The sequence below is a fragment of the Mustelus asterias genome, chromosome 18 (assembly GCF_964213995.1).
Source record: "Mustelus asterias chromosome 18, sMusAst1.hap1.1, whole genome shotgun sequence".
Lineage (NCBI taxonomy): Eukaryota > Metazoa > Chordata > Chondrichthyes > Carcharhiniformes > Triakidae > Mustelus > Mustelus asterias.
This window is the reverse complement of record NC_135818.1, coordinates 85,121,239-85,140,694: the sequence shown is the minus strand read 5'-3', so window position 1 is coordinate 85,140,694 and position 19,456 is coordinate 85,121,239. Positions and strand designations below refer to the sequence as shown.

The 19,456-nt window shown below is 45.0% G+C and overlaps 2 protein-coding genes across 5 annotated transcripts in view; one reads left to right on the top strand and one right to left on the bottom strand.

Moving 5' to 3' along the window:
• Positions 1-9,240, bottom strand: part of dglucy (D-glutamate cyclase) — a 69,365-nt gene extending 60,125 nt beyond the window's left edge. The window contains exons 1-2 of one of the 4 annotated variants that reach the window (XM_078234485.1): positions 8,781-9,240; positions 4,352-4,538 (exon numbers count right to left, since the gene is read on the bottom strand). The gene's annotated coding sequence lies outside the window, so the exon portion shown is untranslated. The remainder of the gene's footprint in view (positions 1-4,351; positions 4,539-8,780) is intronic. The other 3 variants (XM_078234484.1, XM_078234482.1, XM_078234480.1) reach the window with 3 other exon arrangements.
• The window catches only part of LOC144507326 (ribosomal protein S6 kinase alpha-5), a 167,604-nt gene continuing 156,439 nt past the window's right edge, over positions 8,292-19,456 (top strand). Inside the window, exon 1 of the mRNA XM_078234477.1 lies at positions 8,292-8,489. Coding sequence (XP_078090603.1) covers positions 8,432-8,489 — 58 coding nt within the window. The 5' untranslated portion in view covers positions 8,292-8,431. The remainder of the gene's footprint in view (positions 8,490-19,456) is intronic.

Here is a 19,456-nt window from a genome sequence, read left to right as displayed (position 1 = left end):
CCTACTATTAACAATTCCAAAGGGCACCTGACCTCCCCAAAGGTGTTCTGGGAGAATATCCAAAAGGGTACCTTATTTCTCCTGGGTATCCAAACAAATCCACAAAGTTGAGATCTGTTCTTATCTGATCTAATCTGTACACTTTGATTTTCATGGTCCTGGTTTATCAAAATCCCACTTTGATGCTGGAAGCTATTGATTTAAATAGTCAGCTACCTTCATAAACCTGGCATGTGTGAAACATGCCACACACCCATGAGAATGGGAAGTGGTGTTCAGGGATAGAATTTTTACCCGTTTGATTGTCTTTTCAGTAGTCCTTGACTTGATTATCATGATTTTGGGCCATTTGGAATGTGCATCCACTAGGATGAGAAACATATATTCCTTGTTTGGTTCCACAAGGTCAATATGAATTCTTTGCCACGGTTGTCTTGGCTAATGCCATGGGTGAAATGCTTGAAGAGGTGGAGTATTTTGTATCCTAGCACAAATCTGACACTGCCCTACTCTTTCTTCAATCTATTAGTCTAGTCCTAGCCACCAGAAATAACTCCTTGCTGGTTCTTTCATACCTATGACTCCTGAATGTCCTTGTGAACTTGATCCAGCATACAATTCCGCGAAGATGAAAATCTGATCACTTTCATCTCCCATAACAGTACTCTGTTCGGTACCGTTAACTTAAGTTGCCTGTTTGGCACAGCTTGAATTCCGGATTCCTCTTCTGTTCATCCAATGGTATTCCTTTCAAAATCATGTCCATGACCTTCCCCATCTTCCATCAGATCTGACCTCTTCCATAGGTTCTCCATGATTTCACATTCTCATTAAATAGTTCTATAGTACCACCTTTTCCTGTTTCTACACTTGAGAAGCTATAATAGGCACACCATCAACCTGGGACAAATACAAGATGTTCATATAGTTCCACTGTGGGTTTGGCTCTGTCTGGATTTGGTTAATTGTTTGACAACTTAGTTTGATTTTGTTCAATCACATTCTTCTGAAAAGTGCAATGAAATTTCCTTTCACAACATGTAATGGCAATTGTTCAGATTAATCATTTGGTTCAACTTGCACCATGATATAACCCATCACTGGAACCACTTCTTCTGTTTAAGTTCTCAGGATTATATTAAAAGGCTTTAATGGTACATGCGTGAACTTTTCTTTTTGCTTCAGGGATGTTTGCTTCAGGGATGCTTCAGGGCGGCACGGTAGCACAGTGGTTAGCACTGCTGCTTCACAGCTCCGGGGTCCCGGGTTCGATTCCCGGCTCGGGTCACTGTCTGTGTGGAGTTTGCACATTCTCCTCGTGTCTGCGTGGGTTTCCTCCGGGTGCTCCGGTTTCCTCCCACAGTCCAAAGATGTGCGGGTTAGGTTGATTGGCCAGGTTAAAAATTGCCCCTTAGAGTCCTGGGATGTGTAGGTTAGAGGGATTAGCGGGTAAATATGTGGGGGTAGGGCCTGGGTGGGATTGTGGTCGGTGCAGACTCGATGGGCCGAATGGCCTCCTTCTGCACTGTAGGGTTTCTATGGTTTTCTATGAAGAGGTACAGTGGCGCCCGTACCTACATCCATTTTAATTTCATTTCCATTCAGTTTTGAACAGTCCCAAAATCGTTTGCATCGATAATACACTGAGGTTTAGTTCTTCGATCTTCTTGACATTGTGTCTTCCTGGGAATCTTCATTGTCTTCCATTACCCTATAGACTTTTCGTGTATATTTGGGTGCTTTCCGCGAGGTTTGAGGATTTTGTCTGGTCTAACACACCTTGGTTATGTGACCTTTCTTGGTACAGTTCCAATGTTTGTTTTCTTGACATCAGCATTCCTGTGGTGAATGCCCTACCTGGGTACACCAATGGCATGCTTGCGTATTGAGAGATTATCTTTCCTCAGTATTCATCTCATGTATTTTGGCATGAGCTCTGATTTGGGAAGCTTTTTCAGTAGCCAATTCCATGGACACCACAATCTCAACAGCAAGTTTTAGTGTTAAGGAGCTTTCGGTGAGCAATTGTCTCTGAATTGCTTCATTTTGAAGTCCACAAACAAGTCTGTCTCACAGAGTGCCTTTGAGGGTTGGGCCAAACTCTCAACTCTTTGCTAGTTTCCGTGGTCCAGGTACAAATTATGGAATATTTTCACCCTCTTCTTGGTTCCATTGATGAAATCTGAATCTCTCGGCTTTGGGCGAAAAGTCTTCTTCAATGGTCTTAGACAATACTTTGTAAGTTTTTGTACCAGGTTTGGTAGGATGAACTAGACTCTAAAACAGTGAAGGTTTTCCATCCTATTATACTTAGAAAAGCTGCCACTTTAATTTCATCTGGTATCCTGTTTGCAGCAAGGTAATAATGAAACCTCTTCATTGGAAATCATTCCATTCTCATCAAATGGTTCTACAGCGCCACCTTTTCCCACCATCACGGGTTACCAGTTCCTAAGTTGCAGTACTTCCTATAACTTTTCCTCCTCACTAATTTCTTTTCTCTTCCAATTTAATTTGTATTATTTCTGTTGTTTCTTAAAAGTTTTTCTTAGCTGGAATGTCACATTAAGAAAAAAAATGTTCTTGCAAACACCAATGTTTTATATCCAGATTTCAACTTTAATTCTGATTAATCTTGGTTACAATTGCATTATTTGTCTTCATTTTTGAACAGTTGCTTTTCAAAAGCAGGTTCCCCCCCCCCAACCCCCCCCCCCCCCGCCCATCACTGAGCTAGATGACCTGATGCTGCAGTCTACCACGTATAAAGACACGCAGCTGGAAAGGACTCCCCAGCTCCGGTTCGTAAAGTTGTTTTTACACAGCCTATTCCCTTATTTTCATACTCATTTTCTAGGAGATTCTGAGCCCACCAATTGTTTTAATCAACTAGTATTACTGTTGATACGCTGGCTGAAAAAAAGTGTTTTCCCATCTCAAGTGCTCCCGAGGTCAGTCGAGTAAAATAAATCTTAAAGAACAGTCCAGAGTTCATCTCATCAATTTTTAAATGAATATACACTCAGTGTTACGACACCTTTTGAGAAGAAACGCCAAATCCCCCAAAGAGGAATACCTCACCCCTCGTAATCTGTTAAAAGTGAGCGGAAAGGTGTGAAATGTCCTTCAGTAACGTTTAGTGGTTAACTAAAAGAAATACCGGACACTCACATTAAAATGAACACTTAATTAATTTATTTAACAAACAGGGAACTTTAACTAAACAAGTAACATACCGAATAAAATAAGATTCTACTGGAATGCGGTTCGAATAAATACAATGCCCATTCATTAACAAAAAAAGTAATAGAACCTTGTCTTTTGAAGGTTTTTTGGCATCTCCTGGAGTTTCTCGGTTGATTTCTAAGTTTTTTCTGACTTGGTGCCTTCTCTTAAGACATATATAAAGCTGGCAGAGTGGAGAGCTGAGAACTCTTAGCTCTTGGCAACTGGCATTTGCTCTCTCCCTCTCAAGGCTTGAGAGGTGGCAGTTGCTATCTCCTGTTCTTCCCCCTTGCACTCTCTTTCATACCTGTGATGACCTATCAATTTTCCTACAATAGGATTGGTCTGATTTTGTCAACAACATCACATTTAAATCTTATAGGTTCTTGGTAGCTGAATGCCTGCTTTAAATTGATTGGGCAAAATTCAAACAAAAACAGGTTGCCTTGTCAAGACTACCGGTTGACTTTTTGATCCGAATGTTTCAGCTTGGATTTTGGATGTACTTTGCATTTTAAACCTCCAAGCTCTGAAACAAATACCGGCTTTTAAAGGGAACACGTAATTTTTTTTCACTCCAACAGTTTTACAATTTTTCACATCTTTACCAACATGAAATTCCAGCTTCACAAACTCAACTTCGTAACATTACGAAGATTACGAAGAACACTTTGCAATCTTCGTAAGATTAAAAACTCATTTCCAAAGGCCTGATTTACCATACTTCAACCAATGGTGGAGTGGTCTCCGGAACATCGACCTTTGACTCAAGGTCCAGGTCTGAATTCCTTCTTCTGATTATTTTTACTGGAAAACTACCCTTGTCGCTAATTTTGTCTTTTATTTTTGTGTACTAAGTGGTCAGCACACTTTGATAGCAAACATAACAGAATGTAAAGGTTGCCAAACAGTGGCTTACTTAACCAGTTTGTGGAGCTTTATTAAATAGGTGCTGCTTGCTTGCAGGCCAAGATGAAAGAGAGGAAAAATCTTCCAAATGCCTGATGATGTTGCCACATAATCATGATATGCTACACAGAGATGCATTGGTTTACAATACATAACATAAATAACGTTAAATTGCATAACAGAGCCTTGGCTTAATGTCTTATCGAAAAGGTCATACCTCTGACAGTGCAGCATCCCTCTCAGTGGTGCATTGGTACGTCACATTAAATTTTTATTCTGAAATCTCTGGAGTGGGACTTGAAACCAATAACCTTTTGATGTCGAGATCAACTAAGGACCTGTCCCACTGGACTTGCAGCGTAATTAGTTTCTTCAGAGTCTCAAAATGTTTATTCAGGGAAAATCTTGAATTAAAGAAAGAACAGAAAGAACTTAACATAAGAACATAAGAACTAGGAGCTAAGAGTAGGCCAGCTGATCCCTCGAGCCTGCTCCGCCATTCAATAAGATCATGGCTGATTTTTTTCGTGGTCTTAGCTTCACTGACCGGCCTGCTGACCATAACCCCTAATTCCTTTACTGTTCAAAATCTATCTTTGCCTCAAAAACATTCAATGAGGTAGCCTCAACTGCTTCACTGGGCAGGGAATTCCACAGATTCATAACCCTTTGAGTGAAGAAGTTCCTCCTCAACTCAGTCCTAAATTTGCTCCCCCTTATTCTGAGGCCATGCCCCCTAATTCTGGTTTCACCCACAAGTGGAAACAATGGGTGGGGGGGCGGGCGTTTGGCTGTACTGAGCCTTTCCTGCACCATTGGTCCAGCCTGCCCCCGGACAATGTTGGTCGTGAGGGGAGGTTTACCAGTCTCCTCCATTAAACCGGTGGCATTCCCATGTCCTCAGGTCACAACAGACAATCGATTGCCCCCCTCCCCCAAGGGCTCAGACATAGAGAGAGGGAAAGAGAGTGACAGAGGGAGGAGTGTGTGAGGGAGAGACAGACAGGGGTAGAGGTATGTGTTTGAAAGAGAGAGATGGAGGGAGGAGTGTGAGAAAGATAGAAAGACAGAGGAAGGAATGAGGGAGAAGCGGAGGGAGGGAATGTGGGAGAGATGGAGTGAGTGTGAAGTGGAGGAGTGTAAGAGATGGAGTAAGGAGTGAGTGAGGGAGAATTGACTGAGGGAGTGAGTGATGGAGTATCCAAGGGAGAGTGATGGAGTGAGTGTGCGAGGGAGTGAGTGAATGAGTGAGCGATAGGGGAGCAGTGAGGGAAAGATGGAGGCAGTGTGTGAGTGACTGAAGGAAGGTGTGAGGGAGTGAGTGACTGAGGGAAGCTGTGAGGGAGTGAGTGACTGAGGGAAGGTGAGAGGGAGTGAGTGACTGAGGGAAGGTGTGAGAATGAGTGACTGAGGGAAGATGTGAGGGAGTGAGTGGCTGAGGGAAGATGTGAGGGAGCGAGTGGCTGAGGGAAGATGTGAGGGAGCGAGTGAGTGACCGAGGTAAGGAGGGAGGGAGTGAGTGACTGAGGGAAGGTGTGAGGGAGTGAGTGGCTGAGGGAAGGTGTGAGGGAGCAAGTGAGTGACTGAGGGAAGGTGTGAAGGAGTGAGTGAGTGACTGAGGGAAGGTGTGAAGGAGTGAGTGAGTGACTGAGGGAAGGTGTGAGGGAGTGAGTAAGTGACTGAGGGAAGGTGTGAGGGAGTGAGTGACTGAGGGAAGGTGTGAGGGAGTGAGTGTGTGAGGGAAGGTGTGAAGGAATGAGTGTGTGAGGGAAGGTGTGAGTGAATGAGGGAAGGTGTGAGAGACTGAATGGCTGAGGGAAGATGTGAGGGAGCGAGTGAGTGACCGAGGGAAGGTGTGAGGGAGTAAGTGACTGAGGGAAGGTGTGAGGGAGTAAGTGGCTGAGGGAAGGTGTGAGGGAGCAAGTGAGTGACTGAGGGAAGGTGTGAAGGAGTGAGTGAGTGACTGAGGGAAGGTGTGAGGGAGTGAGTAAATGACTGAGGGAAGGTGTGTGTGTGAGGGATGGTGTGAGGGACTGTGTGAGGGAAGGTGTGAGGGAGTAAATGGCTGAGGGAAGGTGTGAGGGAGCGAGTGAGTGACTGAGGGAAGGTGTGAGGGAGTGACTGAGGGAAGATGTGAGGGAGTAAGTGACTGAGGGAAGGTGTGAGGGAGTGAGTAGCTGAGGGAAGTTGTAGGGAGTGAGTGAGTGACTGAGGGAAGGTGTGAGGGAGTGAGTGAGTGAGTGAAGTGTGAGGGAGTGTGTGTCTGAGGGAAGGTGTGAGGGAGTGAGTGTGTGAAGAAAGATGTGAGGGAGTGAATGAGTGAGGGAAGGTGTGAGGGTGGGAGTGACTGAAGGAAGGTGTGAGGGAGTGAGTGTGAGGGAAAGTATGAGGGAGTGAGTGTCTGAGGGAAGGTGTGAGGGAGTGAGTGACAGGGAAGGTGTGAGGGAGTGAGTGTGTGAGGGAAGATGTGAGGTAGTGAGTGACTGGGGGAAGTGTGAGTGATAGGGAAGGTGTGAGGGAGTGAGTGTGTGAGGGAAGATGTGTGATAGAGAGTGACTGAGGGAAGGTGTGAGGGAGTTAGTGGCTGAGAGAAGGTGTGAGAGTGAGTGGCTGAGGGAAGGATTGAGGGAGTGAGTGACAGGGAAGGTGTGAGGGAGTGAGTGTCTGAGGGAAGGTGTGAGGGAGTGAGTGTCTGAGGGAAGGTGTGAGGGAGTGAGTGTGTCAGGGAAGATGAGGTAGTGAATGACTGAGGGAAGTGTGAGTGATAGGGAAGGTGTAAGGGAGTGAGTGTGTGAGGGAAGATGTGTGGTAGAGAGTGACTGAGGGAAGGTGTGAGGGAAGGTGTGAGAGAGTGAGTGGCTGAGGGAAGGAGTGAGAGAGTGAGTGACAGGGAAGGTGTGAGGGAATGAGTGACTGAGGGAAGGTGTGAGGGAGTGAGTGACTGAGGCAAGGTGTGAGGGAGTGAGTGTGTGAGGGAAGGTGTGAGGGAGTGAGTGTCTGAGGGTAGGTGTGAGGGAGTGAGTGACAGGGAAGGTGTGAGGGACTGTGTCTGAGGGAAGATGTGAGGTAGTGAGTGACTGAGGGAAGGTGTGAGGCTGTGAGTAACTGAGGGAAGGTGAGGGGGTTGAGTGGCTGAGGGAAAGTGTGAGGGAATGAGTGTGTGAGGGAAGGTGTGATGGAGTGAGTGGCTGAGGGAAGGTGTGAAGGAGAGTGGCTGAGGGAAGGTGTGAGGGAGTGAGTGACTGAGGGAAGGTGTGAGGGAGTGTGTGTGTGAGGGAAGGTGTGAGGAAGTGAATGGCTGAGGGAAGGTGTGAGGGAGCGAGTGAGTGACTGAGGGAAGATGTGGGGGAGTGACAGAGAAGGTGTGAGGGAGTGAGTAGCTGAGAGAAGATGTAGGGAGCGAGTGAGTGATTGAGGGAAGGTGTGAGGGAGTGAGGGAGTAACTGAGGGAAGATGTGAGGGAGTGAATGAGTGAGGGAAGGTGTGAGGGTGGGAGTGACTGAGGGAAGGTGTGAGGGAGTTAGTGGCTGAGGGAAGGTGTGAGGGAGTGAGTGGCTGAGGGAAGGAGTGAGGGAGTGAGTGACAGGGAAGGTGTGAGGGAGTAGTGACTGAGGGAAGGTGTGAGTGTGTGAGGGAGTGAGTGTCTGAGGGAGTGACAGGGAAGGTGTGAGGGAGTTTGTCTGAGGGAAGATGTGAGGGAGTGAGGGTAGGTGTGAAGGAGTGAGTGACTGAGGGAAGGTGTGAGGGAGCGAGTGTGTGGTGGAGGGTGTGAGGCTGTGAGTGACTGAGGGAAGGTCTGAGGGAGTGTTTGTGTGAGGGAAGGTGGGAGGGAGTGAGTGTGTGAGGGAAGGTGGGAGGGAGTGAGTGTGTGAGGGAAGGAGTGAGTGTGAGGGAAAGTGTGAGGGAGTGAGGGTGTGAGCGAAGGAGGGAGTGAGTGTCTGAGGGAAGGAGTGAGGGAAGCGGCCGCGCTCCTAACCCCGGGCAACCGCTCCGCAGTCAGCGGCCAGTCTCCGCCGCTGGCCGGATCTGACGCGCCCCCAAGCGGGCTGATGGACAGCAGCTCCAGCCAATGGCAGTGTCCAGGCGGGAGGGCGTGTCCCGTTGCCTGGTCCCGGCAGCCAATGGGTTGCGGGGTGGGCGGGGCACGGGGAGCTGTCAGTTGGCTCAATGGGAGGCGGCGGCTCGCGCTGCTGTGAGGAGATTGATCGGCGGCGGCGGGAGAGGCGCCTCACTCACAGAGAGAGTGTTCACTGAGCACCGGGAGGGAGTCAGCGCGCCTGCTGTCACACTGGCAAAGATGGAAGAAGGGTCTGCTGAAGGTGACATGTTTACAGTTGAACACGAGCTGAAGAACGGTAAGAGCGCGAGTCCGAGAGCGCGCTCTCTGCTGTCCGCGGCCCCGATCAGCCAGAGCGCGTGTCCGTGACCCAGGAGAGCGCGATCCCGACCCATCGGGCGGGTGGCCGAGGCCCCGGGGAAGTGCGTTCATGTCACGTGCGCTGTGCCCCTCTCGCCTTCCCGACCTGGAGGAAGCGCGATCCCGACCCTGGGGGGAGAGGGGGCGAGGGGAGAAGCGCGATCCCGATCTGCAGGAAGCAAGATCCCGACCGCAGGGGGGGGGGGGGGGAATGAAGCGCGATCCCGACCTTTGGGTGAGAAGCGCGATCCCGACCTGGAGGAAGCGTCTGCCGGAGAGCGGGTGCCCGTGGCCCCTCTGTCGACCCCGCCCCCTTCTCCTGCAGAGCGCGCGGCCCGGGAGCGCGGCCCTGAGCCGGATGCGCGGCCCCGTGACCCCGGGGGCAGCCGCCGCTCTAACGGGACTGTCACCCCGGCCCCAGGAGCAGCAGAGTGAGGGGTGGGTGACTGAAGCATGCAGGACAGCTAATACAACTCTGGCAACCCGCTGCATTCAAAACAACAATAACAATCAACCCCTTCCTCCTGCTTAGGACTCCAAAGTTTGCAGCTGAGAACATTAAAATGTATCATTTGAAATAAATGCAGCTTGGGCTGTTTGTAGGGAAAAAAATAATTTGAAAAATGAATGGGTGTTGTATTTTGCAAATTGGTGTATGAATCGTGATTTACTTGCTGAGACTGTGATCTGTATTAAATTGTCTTTTGTTGTACTTTGCCAGATCTGCATGTTTTTTTGCTAAAATGAGTTTGCAACCGAGGGTTTGTTGTACCCCGACTTGTAGGGGAACCTTTGCCTTGTCTCATCTCCTGATGTTTCGTTGCATTAAAACTCGTGGGAACTGTCCTGCGCATAGAGAATTTTGCTAATGCTTTTTTTTAATGTGGGTAATCTTACCGGGGGTGGAGAAAAGGGAATAACGCTGCAGTTGTTCTTACTGCTGGGATTAATAATGATGGACCTCAAAGGTATTTTGCAGATTTTTCAAGGCTGTCCCTCTCCCTCCCCCAATCGTATTCGTTGTTGTCGTTGTATGGAGTTATTAAACCGTGTTAGATTTACCCTGCTCATGCTTGATTCCTGACAACTATCAAATACGTTTATTTTTAGTGATGGGTTGTATGTATGTTCAGGGGATGTGTCCAAACAGATTCGTAAATGTTGCATGTCCAAGGATGATGCTGGGTTTCCTTCTTTTGAACTTTATTATGAAAGGACGAGATTTTTTTAGGTGAGCAAGGTATTTTTTGTAGAAACTGATGAACTTAGTATGCAGCTGTTGCATTTGCAAAATCTGATAGGAGTATTTTTTCATCGGCTAGTCGTAAGTAAAAAAAACCCTTGTATATTTTCCCCCTTTTGCTGCAATTGAAGCTTGTTTCTTTTGGGGGGAAATCTATTGCATTTACGAAGCTGTAAAACAAGTGGGAGGAGACGCGAGTAAGACTGAACAGACAGTGATGTACAGTAGTGGGAGCAGTTAACACCTCCAGTAATGCCATGGCATTGAAAAAACCTGGCGCGATTATCTAACACTTATACACAATAGCGTTATTTATTTCGGCAAATAATATATTTCTACAGTGTGTGCATTTTTTGATAAGGCAGAGGGGAGAAACGCACCTTTAGAGAAGTGTGTTTGAGGGATACCCTCTCAATTTCTTCCAGCGCCACATTTCATTGTAGTAATTCATACAACTTTGCAATAGCCTTTCTTTATATTGCGTTGGGAATAACGAGTTTGAACGAAAAGGAGTTGCATTTACAAAGCACCTTTCATGACCTTCGAGACAACCCAAAGCTCTTTACAACCAGTTAAAGTGGAGATGCCGGTGTTGGTGTTGGCACAACCTCTGTCCACTTCACTTGGAGATGGAGCAGGGCTCCGAAAGCTTGTGATTACAACCTGGTGTTGTGTGACCTCTCAACCATTAAATACTTTGGAAGTGTAATAACTTGTAAATTAAGAAAATAGGCAACCAGTTTTTTTTGTACAATATGGTCCCCTAATCACCAATAGTGACCAGCAAATCTGCTTTAGTGATATCGGATAAACATACGCCTGGCAACTGGGAGAATTCTGCTGCAATTAGGGGAACTTTAATTTCAAACTGAAAGGATTCAGTTTGACGGCTTGTGCAAAAGATAGCATAGAACTTTCTCAGTCCTGCAGTGAAATGTCAACCTAGATATTGTGCTCCAAGTTTCTGTTGTAGGGCTTGAACGCATGACCTTCTGACTTGGAAATGAATGTGTTAGCATGGGGTAGGGTTTGAAGCTGCAGAATGGCTATTGTGGTTAAAGGCTGTCACTTACATAGGAGGTTAATCTGAGGCTGAGTCACACTGGCCCATGGTCAAAACAGTGAAAATGGAGCAAGTGTGGAACAACAGCTTTCAACCACAAGTTCTATTCCTATCCAGGTCACGCGTGAATGAAAACTTTACTTTGAATTTAAGTGATGATACCTGACACAGAATGTCGGGGACGACTGTTTCTGTCTCCTGCCATCCTTCCAACAATCTCATACAGGATGAAGGAAGCATTTGGCCACTGCTTCTTCTGATCAAAAACCCATCTTAAATTATTGAGCCGAAATATATTGTACACACTTTATCAAAGCTTTCTGAGCATGATCATGGTGACTGAAGAAGTGTTAAAGCAATCTTTTGTGATAAAAACTCAGTTTTTCAAAATTACCTACTCCGTATTTAATCTTTGTTACATAATATGGTATGGTCTTGTGGCACAGTGGGTAGCATATTTGCTTCTGAGCTAGAAGCTCCAGGTTCAAGTCCCACCCCAGCCCAAGGAAGATACCATTGTGCCATATTGTCATATCATCACATTGCGACCAAATATATTGATTATCAACCTGCAAATCCTTCCAACATGCCAATGGCACACGGTAAAAATTGTTTCTTTGGAAGGAACTCTTCAAATGCAGACAATAAAAATATAACAAAACGTACTCCAACTTATAAATCAAAGAAAGGGTTTAATAAAGAAACTTCATTACTCCAAACTTGGGGCTCACCCTCGACCAATCCAAGTCTCACACAATTCCCAACAGGTTCTTATTTATAGTGCGTCAGCTGGTCAGCTGACTATTACATCATTCTGTAATTGGTTCCATGGTTTACTGGGTCAGCTGACCCTTACAGCTTGTTACCATTGGTCACATTACATCCAATACAAAATTGTCACCAGTTACATTCTAACAAGAATTGGAGAGATTTTTGGTCAGCATGTGATGGAAAAAAAATTAGAGTCTCTACCATCACTATCCATAGCTCCAGGCTGCCTGTGAATATACATACATACGAATTAGGCTCAAGAATAAGTCGTTCAGCTCCTTGAGTCTGCTCCCCCATTCAATAAGATTATGGCTGAGCAGATTGTACCCTCAACTCCACACTCTGTCCACCTCTGATAACCTTTGGTTTCCTTGTTAGTCAAGAATCTATCTACCTTTGCTTTAAAAATATTCAATGACCCTGCCTCCACAACTCACTGGGGAAGAGAGTTCCAAACAATCACAACCTACTGAGAGAAAAAAAAATCTCATCTCTGTCGTCAATGGGAGGGCGTTATTTTTAAACTGTGTCCCCTAGTTCTAGTCGCTCTCACAAGGCAAAACATCCTTTCAGCACCCACTGTGTCAGGTCCCCTCAGGATCTTTATATGTTTCAATAAGATCACCTCCAATTCTTCTAAACTCCAGTGGATACAGGTCCAGCCTGTCCAACCTTTCCTCGTGAAGTAGTGAGGATAATATGAAGATAATATAATATACTCTCTCCGAGATATCTGTCGAGTGAACCTTCCCTGAACTGCTTCTAATACATTTATATGCTTTCTTAAATAAGGAGATCAAAACTGTACAAGGTACTCCAGATGTGGACCCATCAGCTGCAACTGCAGCAAAGCATGAGTGCTTTTATATTCCATTCCTCTTGCAATAAGCAACAACATTCTATTTGCCTTCCTAATCACTTGATGTACCTGCATACCAACGTTTTGTGATTCGTGTATCAGGATACCCATTCTCTCTTTATTTAAATAACATGCCGCTTTTATATTCTTCCAGCCAAAGTGGACAAGTTCACATTCTCTCACATTATCAAAACACATCACCACTGTGAGGGGTCTAAGACCTCAACTTGTTTATTTTTTATAAAATAGATATATATATATATATTCCCATGGCCGTTTGGACAGCATGGTGGCACAGTGGTTAACACTGCTATCTCACAGCTCCAGGAGTCAGTTCCCAGCTTGGGTCACTGTCTGTGCAGAGTCTGCATGTTCTCCCTGTGTTTGCGTGGGTTTCCTCCAGGTGTTTCGATTTCCTCCCACAATCCGAAAGACGGGCTGGTTAGGTGCATTGGCCATGCTAAATTCTCCCTCAGTACCCGAATAGGCGCCGGAGTGTGGCAACTTGCGTGATTTTCACAGTAACTATATTGCGGTGTTAATGTAAGCGGACTAATGAATAAAAAATAAATAATAAATAAAGTTAAAAAATGGACAAAGGCTTTTTAAAATGGCTGTCTATGACCCTCAATCAAAAGGAACTACCATGGCAGCATCAAACAAACTTGCACCTTGTTATCTCTGGAGAGGTACATATGACCACCCCCTCCCCAAACTGTGGGTTGCAGTGACCAAATTCAAAGAGAACTATACAGGTTCTTTGAAAGCCTTAAATTTCAAGAAGAAGGAAAGATGAAGGTGGATGAGAGTTCCACATTAGGCGATGGTGTCATGAGTCTTAATTTCAATGCAAGTTATGCACCAAGGAGAGTATGCGGGATGCAGCTTAGATAGAACCAAGAGATCGTTTTGAAGACCACTCCTTATATTAATATGATTTTAAAACTGAGAAAGATTAGAAAAAATGTGATGGGGGAAGAGAGGTTAGGGGCTGGGAAAGGTGGTTGTGTGAGATTCGGCTGTTTTACGTTCAAGAGTGCAAGATACTTCTCAAACATGGGAGTCACTGCATTTTACAATCTCGGCCTTTTGGCTAAGATCAAGTGTAGCATGGAGAGGATGCTGCACTTGGTTGAGGTCATTAGGTTACATTGAAGCTTCATATGTTTCATATGAAGCAATTTTTAAAAGCGGCATCTCGGCCTTTTGGCTAAGATGCAAATGAGCTCAAGTCTTGGAGGAGGAACCTCCCCCTTCTCCAATCAGCTTGGCTCATGTAGATCGGGCCCAGGACAGGGTGGTTTGGTCGCTTGCCCTGTCTTGTCAGCCTGGATCTTAAATGTCTCAACTTGTTGAGACTCTGAATTGGATTTGATTTGATTGAATTGGAAAAGTATATTAAAAAAAAATTAAGACCAATCAGCTTGACTCATGTAGATCAGGCCCAGGACAGGGTGGTTTTGGTCTCCTGCCCTGTCTTGTCAGCCTGGATCTGAAATGTCTCAACTTGTTGAGACTCTGAATTGGATTTGATTAGATTGAATTGGAAAAGTATATTAAAAAAAATATTAAGACTTGTTGACACGCCCGGGGTCTCAACCTCACCGCACGCTGCCCTCGAAGCGGCTGCGGGGCTGATGAGACGGTCGCACACCTCCTTGTGGAATGTGCCTTTGCAAAGAAGGTCTGGAACAAGATGCAGTGGTATTTGTCACGGTTCGTCCCGAGCAGCTCAGTGACGCAGGACTCTGTGCTCTACGGGCTGTTTCCGGGGACGCACACCGAGACAAATATCAACTGCTGCTGGAGGGTCATCAACTCGGTGAAGGACGCGCTTTGGTCCACCCGAAACTTGCTGATCTTCCAGCTGAAAGAATTGTCCTCGACCGAGTGTTGCAGACTGGCACATTCCAAGGTCCAGGACTACGTGCTCAGGGACGCGCTCAAGCTTGGGGCAGCCGCCGCCAAGGCACAATGGGGAAAGGCCACCGTGTAAAGCGTCTCAACCGAGGCAGACCGAGGGCCGGGTAACTGCAGAATACTCTCGGCCTGCGTAACTGTGTGCCAACCTGAAAAATAACGGCACACAGTAAACTCTGACACATGTATATAGTTTTAAGAAATGAAATGTAACGGAATGTAATGTTTTTGTAAATGAGCACGGTATTGTACTGTAAAAATGATTCTTTTTTGCACTGTTTATGACTTTTGGATCTGTAATTTTGCAATGTTTTATCGGAGAGTTTTTTTTGTGAATAAAGTATATTTTTGAAAAAAAAATTAAGACTTGTTGAGATGCCTTTTGGCTAAGATCAAGTGTAGTGTGGATCGCCTGCACTTGGTTGGGGTCATTGGGTTACGCTGAGGTTTCATATGAAGCAATTTTTAAAAGCGGCATCTCAGCCTTTTGGCTAAGATGCAAATGAGCTCAAGTCTTGGAGGAGGATCCTCCCCCTTCTCCAATCAGCTTGACTCATGTAGATCAGGCCCAGGACAGGGTGGTTTTGGTCTCCCGCCCTGTCTTGTCAGCCTGGATCTGAAATGTCTCAACTTGTTGAGACTCTGAATTGGATTTGACTTGATTGAATTGGAAAAGTATAAAAAAAAAATTAAGACTTGTTGAGATGCCGCTTTTAAAAATATGAAGCAATTTTTAAAAGCGGCATCTCGGCCTTTTGGCTAAGATGCAAATGAGCTCAAGTCTTGGAGGAGGAACCTCCCCCATCTCCAATCAGCTTGGCTCATGTAGATCAGGCCCAGGACAGGGTGGTTTGGTCGCTCGCCCTGTCTTGTCAGCTTGGATCTGAAATGTCTCAACTTGTTGAGACTCTGAATTGGATTTGATTTGATTGAATTGGAAAAGTATTTTTAAAAAATTAAGACTTGTTGAGGGCGGGATTAGGAATGGTGGTGGGGGAGGTAAAGAATAAGCGTTTGCTGCGAGAGATGAGGCCCAAGTCGATGAGCTGTGAAGGATGTGTACGAATGTCATTACACCAGACTTGATCCATGAACAATAAAAGATTGTAGAGAATCTACCAGAGACCTGAAAAAAATTGCATCCTTGATTAACTGACTACATTATTTCAATGTTCTTTATCCAAGTTGTGTCCTTGAAGTATTTAAATCAACAATTGCACTCTCCTATTCACTGCAATTTGATAGAGCGTTGTTTTCTGAATGCTTATCCTGCCTAAAGAGTAAACAAGTAATTACTTGCCAGAGTAGTTTTTAAATTTGGGATGATGGTAGACATTTGCACAGTTATTAAATACCAGCCCCTGCTGGTTCCACTTTTAAATTATATGAAGGTGAGCCTGCAATAAATAAGTAGCGTCTGATGCAGTCTCCTTTAATAGGAGTTGCTATCTTACTAAATAATTACTAGGCGCTGACACTTATTTCAGGTAGAGATTGTGACTTTTATTGATAAGTTAATAATATCTGAATATTTCTATTTTCTGCTCAGCTGAACCTGCTTGAATTGGTTCAGGAGGCAGTCATGTGAATTCAGTGAAGCAAAGCTGAATTAAGAACTGCTTGATGGGCATACTGAGATTCATTCACACGATGTGGGCGTCACGAGCAAGGCCCATCCCTAATTGCCCTTCAGAAGGTGGATGTAAACTGCATCCCTCAATAAAACGGTGGCTTACAAGGGCATTTCAGAGCGCTATTAAACATCTGCTGTCATTTATAAACCAGATTGAGTGAGTTTGGCAGCTTTTCTTCACTAAAGAGTATTAATGAACCAGATGGCTTTGAAATGATAATCCAGAGGTTTTATGGCTTCCATTACCGATATTAGCTTTTTATTTCTAATTTATTTAGTCAAATTTAAATTTACCAGAGGAAATGGGCATTTGAATTGATGCCTTTGGTTCTTTAGGCCAGGCCTCTGAATTATTAATCTAGTAACATCACTACCATGCCATTGCACCCCTATCCTTTTGTGGGGAGTTGTTTAAAACCCTTAAAAGCATAATGTTAGTCCACCAATTATGTGTGCAGTGATTTATTCGAAGGCAGTTTGCAAAAACATTTGACATTATACAGATTTTTTGTGGGTATGACACATAATGGATTAAGATTTTTTATCATTCATTGGTGTCCATTGTATCAATTTGAACTTTTACAAAGGATGTACAACAAAGGGTCTATTAACCGCAGACCTTTAAGTTACAGAACTAAAATAAACAAGTACCCATGGGTAAACCATGTACAGTAGTACAATGGTTTGCTCTCTGTGGATTCAGAGGACGGTTGTATAAATGATGGTAATACTGCCCAATAGTTAATTGTACATCTTAATTGTGTTTGATTGTATGCAGGTGGTGGTCAGCAATTGGGGATTCAGTTGTGCTCCTATAAAAAGGAACTGCCACGTATATATAAAAATAGTAATAGGCTGCACAGTGGTTAGCACTGCTGTCTCACAGCGCCAGAGACCCGGGTTCAATTCCCGGCTTGGGTCACTGCCTGTGTGGAGTTTGCACATTCTCCCCATGTCTGCGTGGGTTTTCTCCGGGTGCTCCGGTTTCCTCCCACAATCCAAAAGATGTGCAGGTTAGGTGGTTTGCCCATGCTAAATTGCCCCTTAGTGTCAGGGTTGACTAGCTAGGGTAAATGCATCAGGTTATGGGAGTAGGGCCTGGGTGAGATTGTGGTCAGTGCAGACTCGATGGGCCAGATGGCCTCCTTCTGCACTGTAGGATTCTATGATTCTGAACCCCATTCTTCAGTTATGGAAGAAAACTTTTTGTGAGAGTTTTGTTTGCACTTCAGTCCCACGCTCCTGCTCTATGGGCACCCAGTGTGGAGGGAGTTGGGGAAGGAGGAGGACCTCCTCATGAACCTACTCCCAGGCCTGGCCAAACTTGCCATCAACAGATCCAAGTGCTCGAGAGGGTCACCCGGCCCAACTTCCTGCCCCTCTACTGTGGCTATATTCGCAGCTGAATGTCCCTGGGGAGGGAGCATGCAATGTCTGCAAGGCCTTCCATGTCTGGTGGGCACTGGGAGAACTGGGTACCTTATCGACCCCTTTTGATGTTTTAATTTTCCTGTACAATTTGTTTTTTGTTTGATGCAGTATTCCTTTAAGGGCTGCTCTTTAAATTTGTTCCCCTATTTGTTTAATTTAGTTTCATTTGTTCAACCCTAAAAGAGTATAAAAGGAACTGACTGGACCTGTGTTGGATCAGAGGCATATATTTTAATACAGGGTTTCCTAAACATTTCTGGCCACGGAACCCTTTTAATCAGCCAGTGTTACTGACAGATTTCCTAAAGAAACATTCTGAATATGTTGAAGAGATAAGCCACAAAAAAAGTTTGTTTTTGTGCAATAGGTACAAAAACTTAATTTATAGGAATCTTTTATGGGTACATTTGTTAAAAGTTCTGTTATTAAACAAAGTACTAAATCTTATCTCTGTCAGTTTTAATGGGAGGAGTGCTGCTGGAAAGCTGGATTCTCAGATCAGACGCACACACACACACGTGCAAACACATGCTGTCAACTTTCAGACACACAGACTCAGGTACACACGCTCATTCATGTAGATAAATACACTCACTTCCACCTCTCTCTCCCTTTCAGACACACTCGCTCTCATCTCCCTCTCTCCCTCTCTCACACTCACCCCTCTCACACACATAAAAACACTGACACTCTCATCTCTCTCTCTTACATACACATATACACTGATGCACATACTCCTCTCTCACACACACACTCACTTCTCTCATGCACACACACCACTCTCTCTCTCTCTTATACATACACAGTACTCTCTCTTACACATCTCTTTTATTCACACGTACACACACCTCTCCTCCACACCTTTCTCTTACATACACACACCGCTCTCCGTCACTCTGCCGGCGGCTCTCCCTGTCACTCAGCTGTCACTGTCCGGTAATTTGAAGACTCGGTTTCCTACTCTTCCCAGCTCGTCCAGTCAGGGGCTAGATTCTGGATAAGCTAGCTTCTGATTGGATAAGCAGCTTCATGGCATTTTTGAAATTTTAAAAATCTGCCTGGCCTACTGTAGAACCGAGTTTGGGAAACCCTGTTCTAATGTGTATCTCTGTAAATAAATGCTAACAAATGTGTGTAAAAATAATTTCTAGTTCACCACCAGACTTTCTTGACTATACCAGGGGAACAGAGGATGATTGCCTGATGGGTAATGCTGGAAACTAAGAATTTTTCTCAGTCAGAAAACCCAAATTCGAGTTGCCTTTGTGGAAGGTGGCAAAAAGCAAGTGTTAATTGTCGGGGTACGATTTTCCTCCTATGTTTTCGGAATCTGAGCTGTATGACCAGTGGAAGGCTGAAGTGAATATGTATGCAGTAACAGTTTTAACAACACCAGGTTAAAGTCCAACAGGTTTATTTGGTAGCAAATACCATAAGCTTTCGGAGCGCTGCTCCTTCGTCAGATGGAGTGGAAATGTGCTCTCAAACAGTGCACAGAGACACAAAATCAAGTTACAGAATACTGATTAGAATGCGAATCCCTACAACCAGCCAGGTCTTAAAGATATGATCTTTAAGTTTCAGTGGCTGCCAATAAACTAGAGGATAAACTTTTAAGAGCCAAAACTAAGGGATTTAGAGTTTGGAGTTTATTTTGAGGTACCAGCTAAGGTACCAACATTGCAATATAGGTGGATTTGTACTGAAAAAGTATCTGTAGATGGGACTTATAAGGTTGAAGTGAGGCTAGTTGCTAGAAGTCTTGAAGAGAACTAGGTGATATAGATATTAAAGTGGATTCTACCACATCCACTTAGCGATCACAGAAAGATAATACGGGGATTCTCTGACCCCCTCGCAACATGTTTCTCATGGCAGGAGGCGGTGTGCTGTTCACCAGCAGCAGCATCTTCTGGTCTTGCTGCTGTCAATGGGATTTCCCATTGACTGCACCCCACATCATCAGGAAACCTGAAGAGGGATGC